Raw genomic sequence first — 17,409 nt, forward strand, 5'->3', positions numbered from 1 at the left:
CCCGTCCCTGCCGCTCGGCGCCGCGACCGCGAGCCTGCACCGCGCACCCCTCCCCTGCCTCCTCCGACTCCCAGCGCAGCCCCCACGTGGCCGCGGCGAGCGGCTCCCGCAACGCCCGGCCCTCGGCCTCGCCCGCCCAATCGGCGCCCGCGGACCGTTCCGCACGCCCGCGCCGCCCAATCAGAGGCCGCGAGGGGCCCTGGCTCCGCCCCCTTCGTCTCGCGCCCGGGCGCTCCGCCTTTAAAGCGAGAGCCGGGGGGCGCTCACGGCCGCCCAGGATGCCTCCTTCCGGGCGGGTGGGGGAACCTGAGTGCTGGGGGCCCCGCCGATGGTTCCCCACTCCTGGGGCGGCTTTCCCCTCCCTCCTCTCATCCTCCACCCCCCAACTCCACCCCACCCCACCCCCCGCCATCCCCGGCTATAGTTTTTTCTCCCTTCTCGTCATCTCGGTGGCCGCTGCGGCAGCACCTCCTCCAAGAAGCCTTCCCTGACCACCACCAGAGACCTCACCTCCTTAAAGCGCTCGCCACTCTGGCCCATCAGCCTGACTAACCCCTCTTACTAGAGGGCCCTTGGCCCCGGCCCGGAGGCGCCTCTCTCCCTAGTGCGCCTGGCCAGCAGTAGGCGTTCGGGGCTTGTCGTCTTGATGAGTGAATGAAAAAGGCGTCAGGATCCGGCCTCTGGGGCCCCCCGGCCAGTCTCAGCCCTGATTCCCTCAGCCCCAGAGAGGTGGGAGGTGTGGCGCAGGCCTTTCCTCGCCGTTTCTGCCGGCCGTCCTGGGCCGTTCCTTGTAAGAGATTTAACTGAGCTTGCGCAGTCGGCTCTGAGAAATCTGGGCAGTTAGCTCTACGGGGCCGAGGTGGGGGGTGGGGTGGGGCGCATGACCCTGTCCTTTGGGTTACATGGAAATCCACCGAAATGGGGTGAGCAAATCCAGCCGAGTGTCAGCACAGACCCTCTGCTAAGTCGCTTCCGTTGTGTCTGTTCTGGGACAGCCCACCGGGCTCCTCTGTCCATGAGGTTCTCCAGGCAAGAATATTGGAGTGGGTTGCTATTTCCTTCTTCAACAGACCTTGTATGTGCCACAGAAATAAATAGCAAGCCCAGTTGAGCCCAGTCTTTGGAATGTATGACATCTGAATTCTGCAGAGGTAACGCCAGTAGCTGCCACATGGAAGGAAAGAAGGGGCAGCAAAGGCAGGCGGGCACCCTGAGGGAGGTGGGTGGGCACCGCTGAGGTCTGAGTGCCTTAGGGGAGTGGGGGAGGAGGCAGGCGTGAGCCCTGCGGGCCTGCTGGGCATCGCTTCATCTCCCCAAAGCTTCCGGATGCCTTTCCAAGAAGGGCAGTGGTGAGGTGTGGTGCTTAGAGACTTGGTCCCAAATATGGACACTTCCTCTGATTGCACAGATGTGGGACCTGAATCACTTTAATCTTCTAGCACCTCATCTGGAAGTTTTACTAACACCTGACTCCTAGGGAAGTGATGATTCCCACGTGTTCAGTTCAGTCGCTCAGTCATGTCCGACTCTTTGCGACCCGGTGGACTGCTGCACGCCAGGCCTCCCTGTCCATCACCAACTCCCGGGGTTTACTCAAACTCATGTCCATTGAGTCGGTGATGCCATCCAACCATCTCATCCCATGTGTTAATGTGGGCAAATTGCTCAGCACCCTCCCTGACCCACAGTGAGTGAAGTGCTCAGTGGATATTAGTGCTGTTACTCTTGAGTTGCTTTTCCATGTGACCGAAGGGCAGATGCTAAGTGCTCTGGAAAACACTTTATGGAGGTCACATGACAGCCTTGAGCCCACTGATGAGAAGGATCAAGATGGTTTACAGTTTGGTCCTGCTTTCCAGAAATCCCAATTTATGAAACTCAGGGTACACGAGGGATGACAGGTTAATTCTTACAAGCTTTCTTAAAAGGCACGTAAATTTTAATAGAGACCTTGCCAATTACTAGACCACAGTTCCCATTTCGAGACCCTTCAGGAACCAGAACTATTAATTACTGACTCTGACGAGTTCCGGAGTCACACAATTCATCCTGATGCCTACAATTTAAAAAAAAAAAAAAAAAAAGTGACAGGAATTTGTTTTAGGTCAAAATGAAAAAAAGACCAAGGAATTAAGTTCAGATGGTGAAGCCAATAAAGCCAGAGGGGGAGTTTTGCCTTCTAAATCTTGCTCAGAAGGGGACAGAGGGTCAAGGTCTGAGTGGCAGGCGCTGTGGTAGGTCCCAGGGATACAGAGATTTACCACAAAAGTCAGATCTGGGAAGATACATGTGTGGGAAATGTGTGTGACATTGACTCCTGACTTTGTGACCACCAAGGATCCTCTTCTTATTGGTCTTCACTTATTCCTTCACTCAGGAATACGTTTCAAAACTAAATGCATTTTATGGACTGGAAGTTCACTTCTTCATTTTTCTGTGTCAGAGTAATGTAACTGCCCATCTGAGCTGGTCTTCAGGTTACCAAGTTCAGTGGACCTAGCTCCACCCAAAGCACAGAAGCTCTGATCTTCTATCATGCATGTAGCCTCAGTGAAGCTACAATAGATCTATCAGCTCAGAGGTTTACATCAAGGAAAACAAGTGTCAGCAGGAGCCAGCCATCTCCTGGGTGAGCCAAGCTACGTCCGTTCAGGGCAGCATGAAATGGCCACCACCGCATAATTATCTGCCCCAGGAATCCAATCCTACATTCATGACAGCACAAGTCTTGGGAGTCATCAGGTAGAGAACCTTAACCGTCGGATAAATGACTCACTTTTGCAGCAAGACCAGAGAAATCATCTATACAAAACAGGGGAAGGGATGACAAAGAAGGCAAGGTGGTGGGGTTGCAATCCCTGAACGTGTGAGGGCACACAGCCCTGTCTTGGCATTTCCTGATGAGTCAGTGACAATGACTAAGCCTCACCAGGTGTGAGCTTGCCATCACAATCTTCTCTTTTCACTAAAAATCCCAGAAATCTGGTACTGGAGTTGCTGGCTGATGTGTGTGGGAAGTAACATCACATCATTTGCAAGCCCGTCTCCAACAGCGGGACTGAAATGGGAGCCAAGACGGTGAGCTCGGACAGGCCTCGGCACAGCACCTCACACGCATCTGGCTTTTACAGCGCGTGTTTCCATGTTTCCTCAGTAATACCTCCCCACACTAGCAGCTACTTTCAGCCTTGCGCACCTTGCTTTCCTTCTCTCAGGTGTCTCCCAATGTCTGTCCCTGCAACTTAACTGTGCCTCCCCCTAGTGACCTATAACTTTTCTTTTTTTAAATTCTGAGATGTCATGGGCTGAATCGTGTCCCCTCTCCCCAAGTTAACATGTTGAAGTGCTAACACCTGGTACCTAAGAATATGACCGGATTTAGAGCTAGGGTGTATAAAGAGGTAATTACATTAAAATGAGGTTATTAGGGGACTTCCCTGGTGGTCCAGTGGTCTGTGCTTCCAATGCAGGGGGTGCAGGTTCAATCCCTAGTCATGGAACTAAAACACCCGCCTCTCCTCAAAAAAAATAAAAAGAGGTTATCAGGGTGGGCACTGATCCCATACGACTGGTGTCCTTTTAAAAAGAGGGTATTTGGACAGAGAGGAAAGACAATGTGCTGGCAAGGTGGAGACAGCCCTCCACGAGCCAAGGAGGGGGCCCGCAACAGATCCTTCCCTCTCGGTGAAAGGAACTAACCTGCTGACGCTTTGATTCTGGACTTGGAGACTCCACAACTGACAAATTAAATAGCTGTTGTTTATGTGACCTGGGCTGTGGTGTTTTGTTATGGCTCGAGCAGACTAATAGTGATTAAAATAAGACTCCTTTTCATCCAATCACAAAGTGATCCAGACCACAGCACTCTATGGCCAGATTCCTCCTCCTGGTGTTTTCTGGGTGGCAGGGATTGTGGAGGTTCCAGGATCAGAGAAATGTTATCTAGTTCAACTCTCTCCTTTCCAGTTGAGAACTAGAAGTTTCCGCGGCTGGCCTGAGGTTGCACTCTTTTACTTCCAAAGGGGCACAGGCTGCAGGCACCTCCTCACCCTCTCAGCCATGGTTAGGGTGGTGCTTTCGTGTTTTTGGAGAAGAGGGACCGGGCACTCCCTGGGGACCACCTGGTAGAGCCTTAGTGCCGCTGCTGCTTTATTTCTAGGTAATCCTGTATCTTAAGTGACTATTATGGACTTTGTACTTCCTTCCACTTATTACCAGTAACATAAAGCACTCCCTCCAATTCACTGGAGATAAAACAAATGCCCCAGAAGTAAGTATTTAATCTTGTTGCTACCTGTACCCCATTTGAGAAGCAGAGAACAAGGAATAGTTCCAAGTACTTTTCCACCTGAGAAGTACAAGTCTAAAGAGGACCCCTCCCCAGAAACACTTGTGAGAGCTCTCCTCACAGACCAGAATTGAGGGATGTACTTCAGAAAGCAAAGAAAGCAGGTAATATCGAATACTCGCCAAAACCCGGGCTATGCTGAAAACAAACTGGTAAGAATATTCAGCAGAGATCTTTGAGAAGACTACAGTGACCAGCTGCAGTCTCCCCTGCAGACTCCTCTCCAGCCACAGCCAGCTGAGGCCCCAGCTTAGGCCCAGGTGGTAGCTGATGCTGACCCTGGCCTAGGAAGGACTTCCTTCTCCTACCCAGCAGGCTGCCCTTCTCTTCTGCTCCCTGGCATTACCTGCATGCAGCCCTGGTAACTCAAAAGCTGTACATGTTTTTCTTGTTCTTTTTTTTAACAAGCTCCTAGTGGTTTGAATGGAGAAGGCAATGGCAACCCACTCCAGTACTCTTGCCTGGAAAATCCCATGGACGAAGGAGCCTGGTGGGCTGCAGTCCATGGGGTCGCTAAGAGTCGGACACGACTGAGTGACTTCGCTCTCACTTTTCACTTTCCTGCATTGGAGAAGGAAATGGCAACCCACTCCAGTGTTCTTGCCTGGAGAATCCCAGGGATGGGGGAGCCTCGTGGGCTGATGTCTATGGGGTCATACAGAGTCGGACACGACTAAAGTGACTTAGCAGCAGCAGCAGTGGTTTGAAAACCTGATTGGGAAAAAAAAAAACAAACCTGTTCATCACTGCCGTTTATGGCATGTCCATCTGGCAACTTGTTGCCAGACATCTTGCTTCCTGAGCTGTCAGTGTATAACCTGCTAGGGAAGGTGTGACGGCAAGGTGACTGGTCAAGTCTGCTACGCCTCGGTTTGTCTACTTCCACAGTTGTCACTTGTTAAATCAGGAGAGGTTTACCAAAATCTGTTTCTGAAAGTTGGGCATAATTTCACATACTTTGAGAACGTATTTGTAAGGATCTGAGATAGTGTGATTAACAAGTCTAACAACAGGAGCCTACAATGAATCGTAAGCAACAGAGCTGAACTCGTGACACTGGATTTTGTCTCATTTATTAAAAAAAAAAATCAGTCTCCTAAAATCCTAAAATGTCTTAATAACCTAGGTGAATATGTTCCGTCTTTGATACTTGATAATCTCACACTGCCTTTGGGTGGCTATTCTAATAAAACAGCAAGAATTGTGCATCTGAACCCCTCTATTTTATGGGAGGAAATTAAGCTCATGAGGCTTGTCTTGGCCAAGGTCTCACAGCTGCTAAATGACACAGCCCCCAAAGACCACAGCTATGAATGTTCTTAGGATGCTAGGCTGAATGATACACTCTAACCAGGAGTCAATCCCAATTTGAAATTAACGTCTATTCTACAAACTGAACCAGCAAATTTAAGTTATGCAAACAACGTAAGGGATTTAGGTTTGACATGAGAATTTCATCAGAGCAAAAGCTCTCAAACAGTAAAATGGATGAGCAAGGATGTTGTGTAACTCTGGGTTTTAGGGAAGAGGACCTGTTGGAGTTGGGCGAACAAAGCAGACGATAATGAGAGAGACTGGATGAGTAATGTTTCTTCCAGAATCAAGAGCAAGAATTTCTAATATTCCAGTTCATGATTACTAAGATGGTATCGTGTCCAAAAAATGCAGTTGTCCGACAATCCCCTTTCTGGAATTTCTCTTGGTAGGCCCCATAGAACACAAGTTCATAGTTTGTAAAGGGTGAGAGCACTGCTCACTAAGCAACGTAAAAGTTCTAATTAAAAAAAAAAAGTTCTGATAGAAGCTGTGGTTCTTGGAGGAAAAGCTCTCCTAAGTGTCAGTAGAATCTGCCTGGAATAAGTAAACTGTGAGGACCAGAGCCCCATGGCTAGGATCTGAGCGTGACCAAGTGCTTGCAACGTCCTAGGAGAAAAACAAAGACAACCAGAAACCTCCTTAGGACAGCCCAGCTAAAATCTCCCAGTAATCCAAGACCTAATTTGAATAGTTACCAAACTTAAAAGTCACACAGACTCCTACTTGGCAAATTTAATAATTTCATCTCATTTCTAAATCCCCTGCATTCATTGGGCTGTAAGGTAAGGGGAGAGTTCAGAAGTTTGAACAATGGTCAGAGAGAGACGGTGGAGAAGAGCAGCTGGAGATGACTCTGCACTCAGAGGGCCTGGGTGTAGTTCTGGCTTTGCCTCTTACTATGTCCTCGGGTAAGTTTGTGAACCTCACCCTGTGCCAGATTTCTCTTCTGTAAAATGGGAATAATAAAGTGACCATCTCATAGGATTGCTAGGGTTAAATGAAGTTCATGTACGTATGGAGCCTGACATGTAGAAAAAATTCAGTTAGTGTTAGCTATGATTGTCACCTGAGAAATCTGTATGCAGGTCAAGAAGCAATAGTTAGAACTGGACATGGAACAAGAGACTGGTTCCAAATAGGAAAAGGAGTAGTACGTCAAGGCTGTATATTGTCACCCTGCTTATTTAACTTATATGCAGAGTACATTATGAGAAATGCTGGGCTGAAGGAAGCACAAGCTGGCATCAAGACTGCCGGGAGAAATACCAATAACCTCAGATATTCAGATGACACCACCCTTATGGCAGAAAGTGAAGAGGAACTAAAGAGCCTCTTGATGAAACTGAAAGAGTGAAAAAGTTGGCTTAAAGCTCAACATTCAGAAAACTAAGATCATGGCATGTGGTCCCATCACTTCATGGGAGATAGATGAGGAAACAATGGAAACAGTGACAGACTATGTTTTGGGGCTCCAAAATCACTGCAGATGGTGACTGCAGCCATGAAATTAAAAGACGCTTGCTCCTTGGAAGAAAAGCTATGACTAACCTAGACAGCATATTAAAAAGCAGAGACCTTACTTTACCAACAAACATCCCTCTAGTCAAGGCTATGGTTTTTTCAGTAGTCATGTATGGATGTGAGAGTTGGACTATAAAGAAAGCTGAGCACCGAAGAACTGATGTTTTTGAACTGTGGTGTTGGCGAAGACTCTTGAGAGTCCCTTGGACTGCAAGGAGATCCAACCAGTCAATTCTAAAGGAAATCAGTTCTGAGTATTCATTGGAAGGACTGAAGTACTGACACTCCAATACTTTGGCCACTTGATATGAAGAACTGACACTGGAAAAGACCCTGATGCTGGGAAAGATTGAAGGCGGGAGAAGGGGACAACAGAGGATGAGGTGGTTGGATGGCATCACCAATGCGATGGACATGAGTTTGGGTGAACTCCAGAAGTTGGTGATGGACAGGGGAGGCCTGGCGTGCTGCAGTTCATGGGGTCGCAGAGTCGGACACGACTGAGTGACTGAGCTGAACAGAATGATTATCACTATTATTACGTTAAGTAATAAGTCAAATAATGACACACTGTCAAACATATTCAAGGCACCAAAGAGAAAGGACTCTGCTAATCAGCACAGGTTCCACAGCAATGGTGTTAATTACACATTTACATACAGTATCAAGAGAAAGAGCTGCCATTTTTGGAGGAAACAGCTCGTGAAGGTTACCTTTAGAAACCTCCTTTGACATACCAGTTGTTGAGAACTATTAACAGAAAGTTAAAACTAAGTTAATACATTTAAGTAGCCAAGGCAGAAACGTCCTGCAACTGAAAAAAAAAAAAAAAAGCCATTGAGGTTAAGAGTCTTGTGGAAAATGACAGTCAGAAGGCAAGAATATAGTAATACAACCGGCAAGGATCAGTTTCTTAGACAACAAAACCAGTGCAGTAGCGGGGTGCCATTCAGCCTCTTTACTGGCTTCAGAGCGTGCGTCCGCCAAGCAGGCCCAGGCCCAGAGCTCCAACAGTTCCAGTTCTCAGGCTTCAGCTCTGCAGAAGTGAGTGACCGTCTGTCCTACTGCAAAAATGCAAAGGCAACCCTACACGTTGGGAACAGAAATGTCAGTCAGAACCTCTGGGGAAAATAATTAATGATCTTTACACAATTAAGAACAGAATTTCTGGGACTTCCCTGGCGGTCCAGTGGCTAAGACTCCATGCTGCCAATGCAGTGGGCCTAGGTCCAATCCCTGGTCAGGGAACTAGATCCCACATGCAGCAGCTGAGAGTTCACACGCTACAACTCAAGATCCTGTGTACTGCATCAAGCGTCGAAGGCCTGCATACCGCGACTCAGACCTGGCACAGCTAAATAATACATAAAATTAATAGATATTAAGAAAAAAACCTACTTCTTAAAAAAAATAAATAGAATTTCTCTTCATGAATAAAATTCGAATTTTTGCTTGACCCAAAGAAAAAGAAATATGATTTATCAGGTTCCAAAAATGAAAAGCTTCAACTATAATTGTAAGTTTTTGGATTAAAGTTTCTTTTAGCTGGTGTTTAGTTAGCGAAGTACAGCAGTTCATGAATAAAGCTGGCTTACCCTCTTTCCCCGACAGTTTAGGATGGCAAAGTACCTCAGCTTGAGCAAGAATAACTTCTTAGGTTCTTTAAAGAAGGTATAAGGGTAGGTTAACAAGCCTAGACTAGGCTGACAAAATTTTACAAAAGAGGAATGACGGAAAAAAAATGTCCAAGGTACAGGCATATTACCTAGCCCTTGTTTTCATGTAATTTCCCATCAGTTATAGCCAATAGACATGACAGATCAGGCTTCCTTTAGTTAAATCTCTGTGGATAGTTAGGATGGAGCTCTCCTTGTGTTTAAAGCTTCTGTTACAATTTTTAAAAAAAGTCTCCACCCTTCTCTGAAGTGGTGTCTCTCCTCATTTGAGCTTTAAGAAGCCAGCACTCACTCTCTCGCCTAGCACCTTCTGAGATTCACCTATCAAAGGCTGTTTGTAGGTGGTTTAAGGACATGTCAAACACTGTAGCTGAGCTCACTAAAAGCCACTGATAGTACTGAAGCCACAGATCCAGGCCAGGAATTGTTGGGTTATCTCTTGAGTTTGGTTTGCTGTTTACCTTTCTGTAACATGGAAGCAAAAATCGTGCATCCTGCTCCTTGAGAATGCCTGAAGGGAAAAAACCCAAACACCCCTTTATCTCAACATCAGGAAGGTGCCTATCTTTGACAGCTGGGGATTTTCCCTGGAAGAGTGCGATGGCCCTTTTGTCTTTTCCCTTTACCTGACGCTAAAATCAAGGACAGTTCTGTCTTCACCTGAATTCTGTGAATTTAACAGAACGTCAGGGTGGAAAGGGACCTGAAACAATCTCAATCTCGCACTCTACGCCGGAGTGCCTGATACACGATATAGCCACCACATGACCGTTCAGGCAATCTCTTTACAACAAAACACAGAAACCAACTGAAATCCTCACTTCCGATTCCAGAACAGTAGAGAATTCTTAGCACAGGTATCTGACAACTATAATATTAAGAATTATTGGACTTCCCTGGTGGTTCAGTGGCTAAGACTCTTGAGCTCTCAATCCAGAGGGCCCAGGTTTGATCCCTGGTAGGGGAACTAGATCCCACATGCTGCAACTACAACTCAAATAAATAAATGATTTAAAATAAAAATATTAAAAAAAAATTATTACCTGCTAAATAGCATAACAGAAAATTAGATTACTTTCTGGAAGTAGGTCTAGGATTTATCAATCTTTTTGCAATGCTGTCTTTTTTTTCTAATTCAAGGACATATCTGAACACTAAACATGAAAACCTGTAATTTATGACCTTGAAAACAAGGACCTTGATAAAATACAAAGTGATTTTTAAAAATCCCTTATGCACTGAATAATCAGGTTCAATGTACTAAAAACATTCACCATCTTTTTAAAAATTCGAAAACGCAAATAAACTGGAGCTTGTTGGAGCTTGTATTTAAAAAGGAAAATGGATGACAGCTAGTACAAGGAGCTGAGAAGGCTCAAAGTGAGTAAAACACTACTTCTGAGGAATTCTAGAAACTTTTAAATATAAGCTACAGTTCAGCAGCTTTTAAAATTCCATGTTTATTCATATTTTTCAAAATATATGTACATAAAAAAAGGAAGATTTACAACAGGAAAAGATTGCCTTACATGCAACACAAATTCCAATAAACTCATGATGGGATCACACATGATTCTGGATCTAACTCAAGCCAGTCTTCTCAAGTCCAATTCTCAGCCACGCCTCAGGCTGCAGACGGGATCCCAGGAGACAATGCAAATGGAATGGATGAAACAAACATATTTTGCCTCTGGCAGCACTCAGGCCAGAAGACATACACCAAAAAATTTAAGACAATTAAAATGTCAAGTGCCACAGGGAGGATAAATGATAACCGGAAATCAATATTTCTTAGGAAGCTAATACTATTTAACACAACTTCACGATACTAAAACAAATACAAACAAGGAAGGGTTAGGTAGTCAGGCTTCATTTGTTTTCTTTTCTCTTTTTAAATAACTCAAAAAAGGAAGCCACTTGTTTGTTATCAAAAGTGCTGTGGAAAGAAAAGAGGGGAAAAATCCACAGATGAATTTGAAATATTTTAGCAAATTTTATGTTTTTCATTTCACGTTTCTACATTAGCAATGGTGTAACTCTCCAACATTTCCTTATAAAAAAAGGGAAAGAGGAAGTGACAATCCATGCTCCAAATATTAAAAATATATTAAGCTATCTGATCAAGACTTTGTTTCAATTTTTGGTAACACAGGTGACACCAGAAATCACAAATTCAGTGCGCTCCTGTATCTCCCCCTCAGCCAGAACCCAAGTGGTGGAGAGGCCTTGTGCTTGCTGCTGTGGGGATGCGGCACTCAGGGGCCACTGAAAAATACCTGGAGATGGAGCAATGGGAAAGCGGCCCAAAGGGGTCATGGATCCTCAGCATCTAATGAGATCAGGGTGCTTTTGGCCTGTTCCCAAAGCTAAGACATCTCTGTGTTTATAGCTGGAGAGAGAGAGGTTTAGCGGAGTGGTTTTATAAATAAGATTAGTTACTACAGCTGTAAGTGAAGCCTCTAGGCAGGAGGCTTTACGATTCAGTCAGTGCTATACTGCCTCCTTTCTACATCCAGCACCTGACCATCATCCCATTCTTGATGGTTTCTAACAAATATAAAAATCTTTGCAACTGTTTAGATAAAACTGGAAGGAAAAAAAAAAAAAAGCCAAAGCTGACCATTGAAACAGAAAGAGGGCTAGGGTGGAGGGAGAAAAAAGGACAAGAACAGACTATAAAATTCAGGAAAAGTCCACAATTATGGCAGAAATTAAAATGACTGGGAGAGGGGAGGGGCAGGCACCAAGAACAGCACCTAAAGCTAACAAATGGCTAAACTGGTTTATTTATATTCCCTCCCCATAATGTTGATAGGGGAGGAAAAAAAAATGTAATTTTAAAAGCATCAAAACTAAAACAAATGCACACTGACCTTAGAAAATAAGATTTTGAATTCCACCATGATACCCTTTTTTCCTATAAAATTTACTTTTTTGCTTTGAATGATTTCTTCATGGTAGATTTGCCCTTGCCAGGCAATTTCACTTCCTTTCTCACACTGGCTGCAGGCTTCTTGGAAGAGCTACCACTAGGTTTCTTGATGACTGAGGGTGAGGGTCTGGCTTTCTTGGCAGGACTTTTCGCTTTAGGAGGGGCTTTCTTGGGGAGGGGCCTCGTTTTCCCTCGCTGGGCAGCTGGGACTTTGGGTGCCAGCTTGGACCCTCTTTGCTTCATGGCTGCAGCCTTCCCTGGTGACTTGACTGGGGTTTTCTTCTGCAACCTGTGAGAACCAAAGAGAGAAGGCAATCACTTATACTTGAGAGATTCACTTCACCGTGATGACGAGATACTCTGCCAGAAAAGAAACAGCACAGGTAAAATCACCTACATTAAGAAAAATATATGGGTTATAACCTTTCACCTAAAATTGTGAATTCACCTAAAAATTCAACCAATTCCGGAAGTCTACATGTTTTTCCCAGAAAAACATGGAATTATTTTTCTTAAATAACCAAACTACACACTACACACACACACAGGTTTGACCAAAGAGTAATTAAACATTCACAGTGTTTCACAAGTTCAGAGCCTCTAAATTCTCAGGAGAGGGTAAGTTCAAACGTCACTCAGAGCACTTGAGAAGGATGCAGAGTTGCTGACACGATTCTCACAGCCTCTCCCCTCATGGCCATTCTCAGTTCTAAGAAGTGTTTCCCACACTCTCGCACCTTCTCTTCGGTGGTGGCTCTTCATCTTCAGAGTCTTCCTCTGATGAGTCATCTTCATCTTCATCCTCATCCTCATCTTTAGAATCATCTGGCTCCTTCTTTGGAAACAGAACTCCTGGGCTAGTAAGAAAAAATATTAGATAAAGAGAACTCCCATCGGGACAAGAAAAAGGATGTGAACCTAGATATGCTCTTTCTTGGACATTACCCACTTCCTCCCACACTCCCCAATTAAGTCAGGTTAGGTTACAAATACCAGGTCACAATTTAACCTATTTTGAACACTCAAATGAAGTTATGACAAATCTATAAAAGCCTCAAACATAACTCATTCTCTACTTCCTTCCATTTAATAAAATTGACAATCACTTATTTAGTGAAGTTATTTAAACTCCTGATGTGTGTTCGGCACTGTATCAGCCATTGAATATACAGCAGTGAATGGTGCATACAGCAGTGAACAGTCTACACAGCAGTATATATTTTTTGCCCTTATGATACAAGACCTCATAAAGCCTGAATTTCTTCAAAGTTTTTGTGAAATTCAGCAAGGATTTTCTAACTTTTCTTTGTCCTTAATGATAGAAAACTTGGTACCACTGATTAATAAATCTTTAAATCACAACACTGCATGTACATGATTTTACGAATTATATTTAAAGCTAAACATTCGAAAAATTCAAATACTGTACACTTATGTTTATGCACCTAGGGAAGGAAATGGCAACTCACTCCAGTGTTCTGACCTGGGAAATCCCATGGACAGAGGACCCTGGCAGGCTACAGTCCATGGGGCCACAAAGAGTCGGATATGACTGAGCTCCATGCACGCAGCTCCTGCACAGGAGGGTGTAGAACCTGACTCAGCATGTTTATGCACAAAGAGCAATGTAAGAAAGCTGCACACTGTATGCCTGCCAAAACAGGTTTTGGTGTTAACTGTCGTGGCACTTGACTGCAAGTCAAAGTACAAAAAGGCAACAGCCTGGGCACACCAAAAAAAGCCTGGTCCATAGGAGGTGCTCAAAAAATTTTCTAGTTCAATGAAAAAATAAGGCATGTTTAACAGACAAGTTTTCAAAAAAATGTCCTGTCTCTATAGTAAGAAGAAGGCAGATTAGGATTCTTAGAAGTAGCCAATGCTCCCCCTACTTGGTACTGGACAATTAAATAATCCTCTAATAATCTTCCTGTCATCATCATGTACTTTACTGCTTATTAGCAGGAATGAACATGCTAATGACTGGCCAAAGATCTTAAGGAACTCGCTGCTTGATTTCAGGAACACGTGGCTAACAATGGCTCCAGCAGGATAGGCCAAATCAATGCCCTGTTATTGTATGAAGACCTTCTGCTCTAAAACAATACTGCCTGAAGAAGTCTTTATTTTCAAGTACATTCAGCTCAGAGTAATGGTAGTAAGGGCAAATAAGTGAAGCTGCACCTGTAATCTGGAGTCAGATTTTTAAAAGTTGCAATGACCACTACTTCACATTATCAGTTGGGTGCTTACCTGGGATAATAGGGAAAACAGAGCTGGAAGGTGCCACTGAATCCTTTACCAGAGATTTGTTCCATCCACCCATTCTTTTCACATCTCTGCAGAGTTTTCTTCAACAAATGCACTGGACAAAAATTCAGAAATGAAGAAAGTATTTGTTTATTTGGATTTGATAATTCTCTCAACTACAATTATACATTAATTTATTATGTACATTTATTATCCTGTCACATCCAGTATTCTGGCCTGAAGAATTCCACGGACTGTACAGTCCATGGGACTGCAAAGAGTCGGACATGACTGACAACTTTCACATGCTAAATGAATCCTTCGTGGTCAAAGGGATTATTAACTGATTTACTAAATTACTATTAAGTGCCCATAAATTTGGCAAGAATTATTTATAATGGGATGAGACTTCAGAGACCATTGTGTCAATTCCTCACTGCAAAGTGAAACAGTAGCCTAGAGACTAATGGCCTGCCCTACAGCTGCACATAAATGGGCTAACTGTTGACTTAAAACTCAATCTCTATTTCTAACCATTTAAATATTACTGAGTGCCTGTAAGTACTGATAAGCACTTAGGGGAATGTCTATAAAATTAAACCATATATCACATGAATCAGCAAATAGTTACAAAACAGTATCATGGCTCCGAAAGGCCTCACCAGTCCTCACCTTTTACACAAAATCATAAAGCATTCCTTCATAACATTAAAAAATACATACTGCATATGTTAAAAGTCAACATTAAGACCTTGAAGTTAAGTGTTTCATTTAGAACAATATATTCTAGTTTGCATTTTCTGTTACTTCATTTCCATGTTCCTCACCCTACACCACTGAGCCTACTCTCCTACTTTAGTGAGGAAATCTCTCTCACTAATCCGTAAATGATAATGCTGGTACAGCAAGGTTTCTAACCTCAATCATCACCTGACAGGGCAAATATGTCCCTAAAAAGTATCTTCTGTACAGGGGTTAAGTCAATAACAAATCACGTAAGTAGTATTTTAACCCACTGGTTTGGTTTCAGGCTGACGTTAGATATTTTGGTAAACATTCAGAAGAAGGTAAAAATATACTATACTTGAAATTTCGTTTTTTTTTTTTTTGGCCATGCCAATGGACTGTGGGAAAACCACATCCCCTGCATTGGAAGCTCGAAATCTTAACCACTGTACTGCTGGGAAGTCCCACTTGAGAGGTGTTTTGAACCTAGAAATTTATCTCTATTAGCATAAAAAACCTTTATAGTGAAGTGAAATCAAATTCTAATCCTAAGCAGACACTATAAATTAAGGGTAAGTCTTGATTATTTTTGTTTGTCTTTTTGTAAATAGTAAATTTATAAAGTTGTTCCCTCTTGGTTTTCAATCAGTAGTTAACGCTCTTTCATTAACAGCATGATGTCTAAGGATATTCCCACAAGATAACTTCCCCCACCTTCCCTGGGTCCCCACTGAACGTGCTCAACTCTTGAGTCTTACTTTGATAGTTAGAATTGGTCCCTGGGTGGTTCTCCAGGACATACTTCTTCAGAGCGGTGGTGGAACAGGTCTTCGGCTCATTCATGGCAGCAATGGCAGACAAGATTGCATATTCCATCAGGCTTCCACCAAGCAGGGGTTTCTCCCCTGATTTCTTCAGCTGTTTTCCAAGGAGGAAGAGAAAAGCATCAAGACAACACTCTCCCAAAGCAGCTCAAGACAAGACTCCTCTGCACCAGGTGGGTCGGAGTTCCTGCATTAGCACAGATACGTTTTACAATAAATTGTCAGGTTAGGGACTTTCTCTTCCCACTCATTAGGTATTCAATCTAACTGAGGAGTCCCAACCCTCTTGTGGATATTTTCTCCTTCTATCTATCCCTCCATCCAACTGAAAATAGCAAAAGCCAACCTAACCCAAAGAGAATGACAGCTCTACTCCAAAAAGGAGGTTAACTGATTATGTCCCTGACAAATTAACACTTCTGAGACTACTTCCTTTTTTCTGAACTTGAAAAATATGAGTATTTACAAAAATAATAGTCTTTTTAATCTTGTAAGGAAAACAGCAAAAAGTCTGAAAAATATCTGGGGTATAACAGAAAATTATATAGCATATTTCAAGGACAAAAGGCACCAGAGCTAACAAAGGTGGCACCAGTGAGCAAAAAGGTTAAAGAACAAACTGAGGTATGGTCTATAATACTGATTCTCAAAAGAAAGGTCCAAAACCCCCAAAGGGTTCCTGAGACCCTTTCAGAGGATCTGCAAGGCTAAAATGGTTTTCATAATAATACTAAGATGGGTTTGTCTTTTTCACTGTGATGACATTTGCACTGATGGTGGAAAAACAATGAGTAAAACTGCTGTTACTTTACTACAAATCATGGTGGAGGCGCAGAAATGTACCAGTAGTTAGTGCGTTTTTTACTACTATATACTTAAGGAAATGGCAACCCACTCCAGTATTCTTGCCTGGAGAATCCCTGGTGGGCTACAGTCCACGGGGTCGCAAAGAGTCAGACACAACTGAGCGACTTCACTTTCACTTCACTTAAGAAAAATAAAAGCTAGCTTCACATAGGAATGTCTTTGATATAAAAATGATTTTATTAAATCTCAACTCCAACACATGTCTTTTTGATACTCTATGGGGCAAAATGAGAACAATGTATAAGGCATGCCAGCTGCATGTGGAGGGATGGTGACAGTCTCAAGGAAAATCACCTACTGATTGAGTTCTGAGCTGAATTAGCTCCATTTTTCATGGAATATCCTTTTTACTTGAAGGAACAATTAATAGATAATCTATGGTCATCCAGACTTGGGTATCTGGTAGACATTTTCTTGAAAATGAATTAGGTAAGCCTATCGACTCAAGGAAAACAACTAAGAGTATTTGTTAACCAAATGATAAATTTAACTTTTCAAGAGATTAATTGTGGAAAATCTACACCTACCAATATGAGCACAATAATTTCCCAATACTTAATTGAGACCAGTAGGTGATTTTAATGAATATAATAATTTTTGTTATTTTTGATGAAATACGTCAACATTTAAAAAATTTGCATGATTCAGTGAACTATTTTTCAAACGACTGTGTTATAAAATTACACTCAAAGTTCAAAAACTGCACTCAAAGTTCAAGACAGATTGTCAGTAATGCCTAACGCGGTAGGGATTACTGACAACAGACCAAAGAATTTAAGGTTACAGAGTACAAGGAGCTCACTAATATGGTTTCAGGCTTCACATGGCAACTTTACTGTAATTTAAGAAATATCACAAGATCAATTAACATAATATACTATATTAACAGAATTAAGGGCAAAAAGCATATGATCATCTCAAGAGTTTTAGAACAGTATGTGAGAAATCCAA

At 43.2% G+C, this 17,409-nt stretch overlaps 1 protein-coding gene across 1 annotated transcript in view; it reads right to left on the reverse strand.

The window, feature by feature from the left end:
* Nucleotides 1-10,303: 10,303 nt before the first annotated feature.
* HP1BP3 (heterochromatin protein 1, binding protein 3) overlaps nt 10,304-17,409 on the reverse strand; it is a 32,467-nt gene continuing 25,361 nt past the window's right edge. Inside the window, exons 10-13 of the mRNA XM_010829971.1 lie at nt 15,526-15,685; nt 14,045-14,156; nt 12,532-12,651; nt 10,304-12,083 (exon numbers count right to left, since the gene is read on the reverse strand). Of these exons, the coding sequence (XP_010828273.1) occupies nt 11,789-12,083; nt 12,532-12,651; nt 14,045-14,156; nt 15,526-15,685 (687 nt within the window). The 3' untranslated portion in view covers nt 10,304-11,788. The remainder of the gene's footprint in view (nt 12,084-12,531; nt 12,652-14,044; nt 14,157-15,525; nt 15,686-17,409) is intronic.

Source organism: Bison bison, unplaced genomic scaffold (assembly GCF_000754665.1).
Source record: "Bison bison bison isolate TAMUID 2011002044 unplaced genomic scaffold, Bison_UMD1.0 scf7180017864516, whole genome shotgun sequence".
Classification (NCBI taxonomy): domain Eukaryota; kingdom Metazoa; phylum Chordata; class Mammalia; order Artiodactyla; family Bovidae; genus Bison; species Bison bison.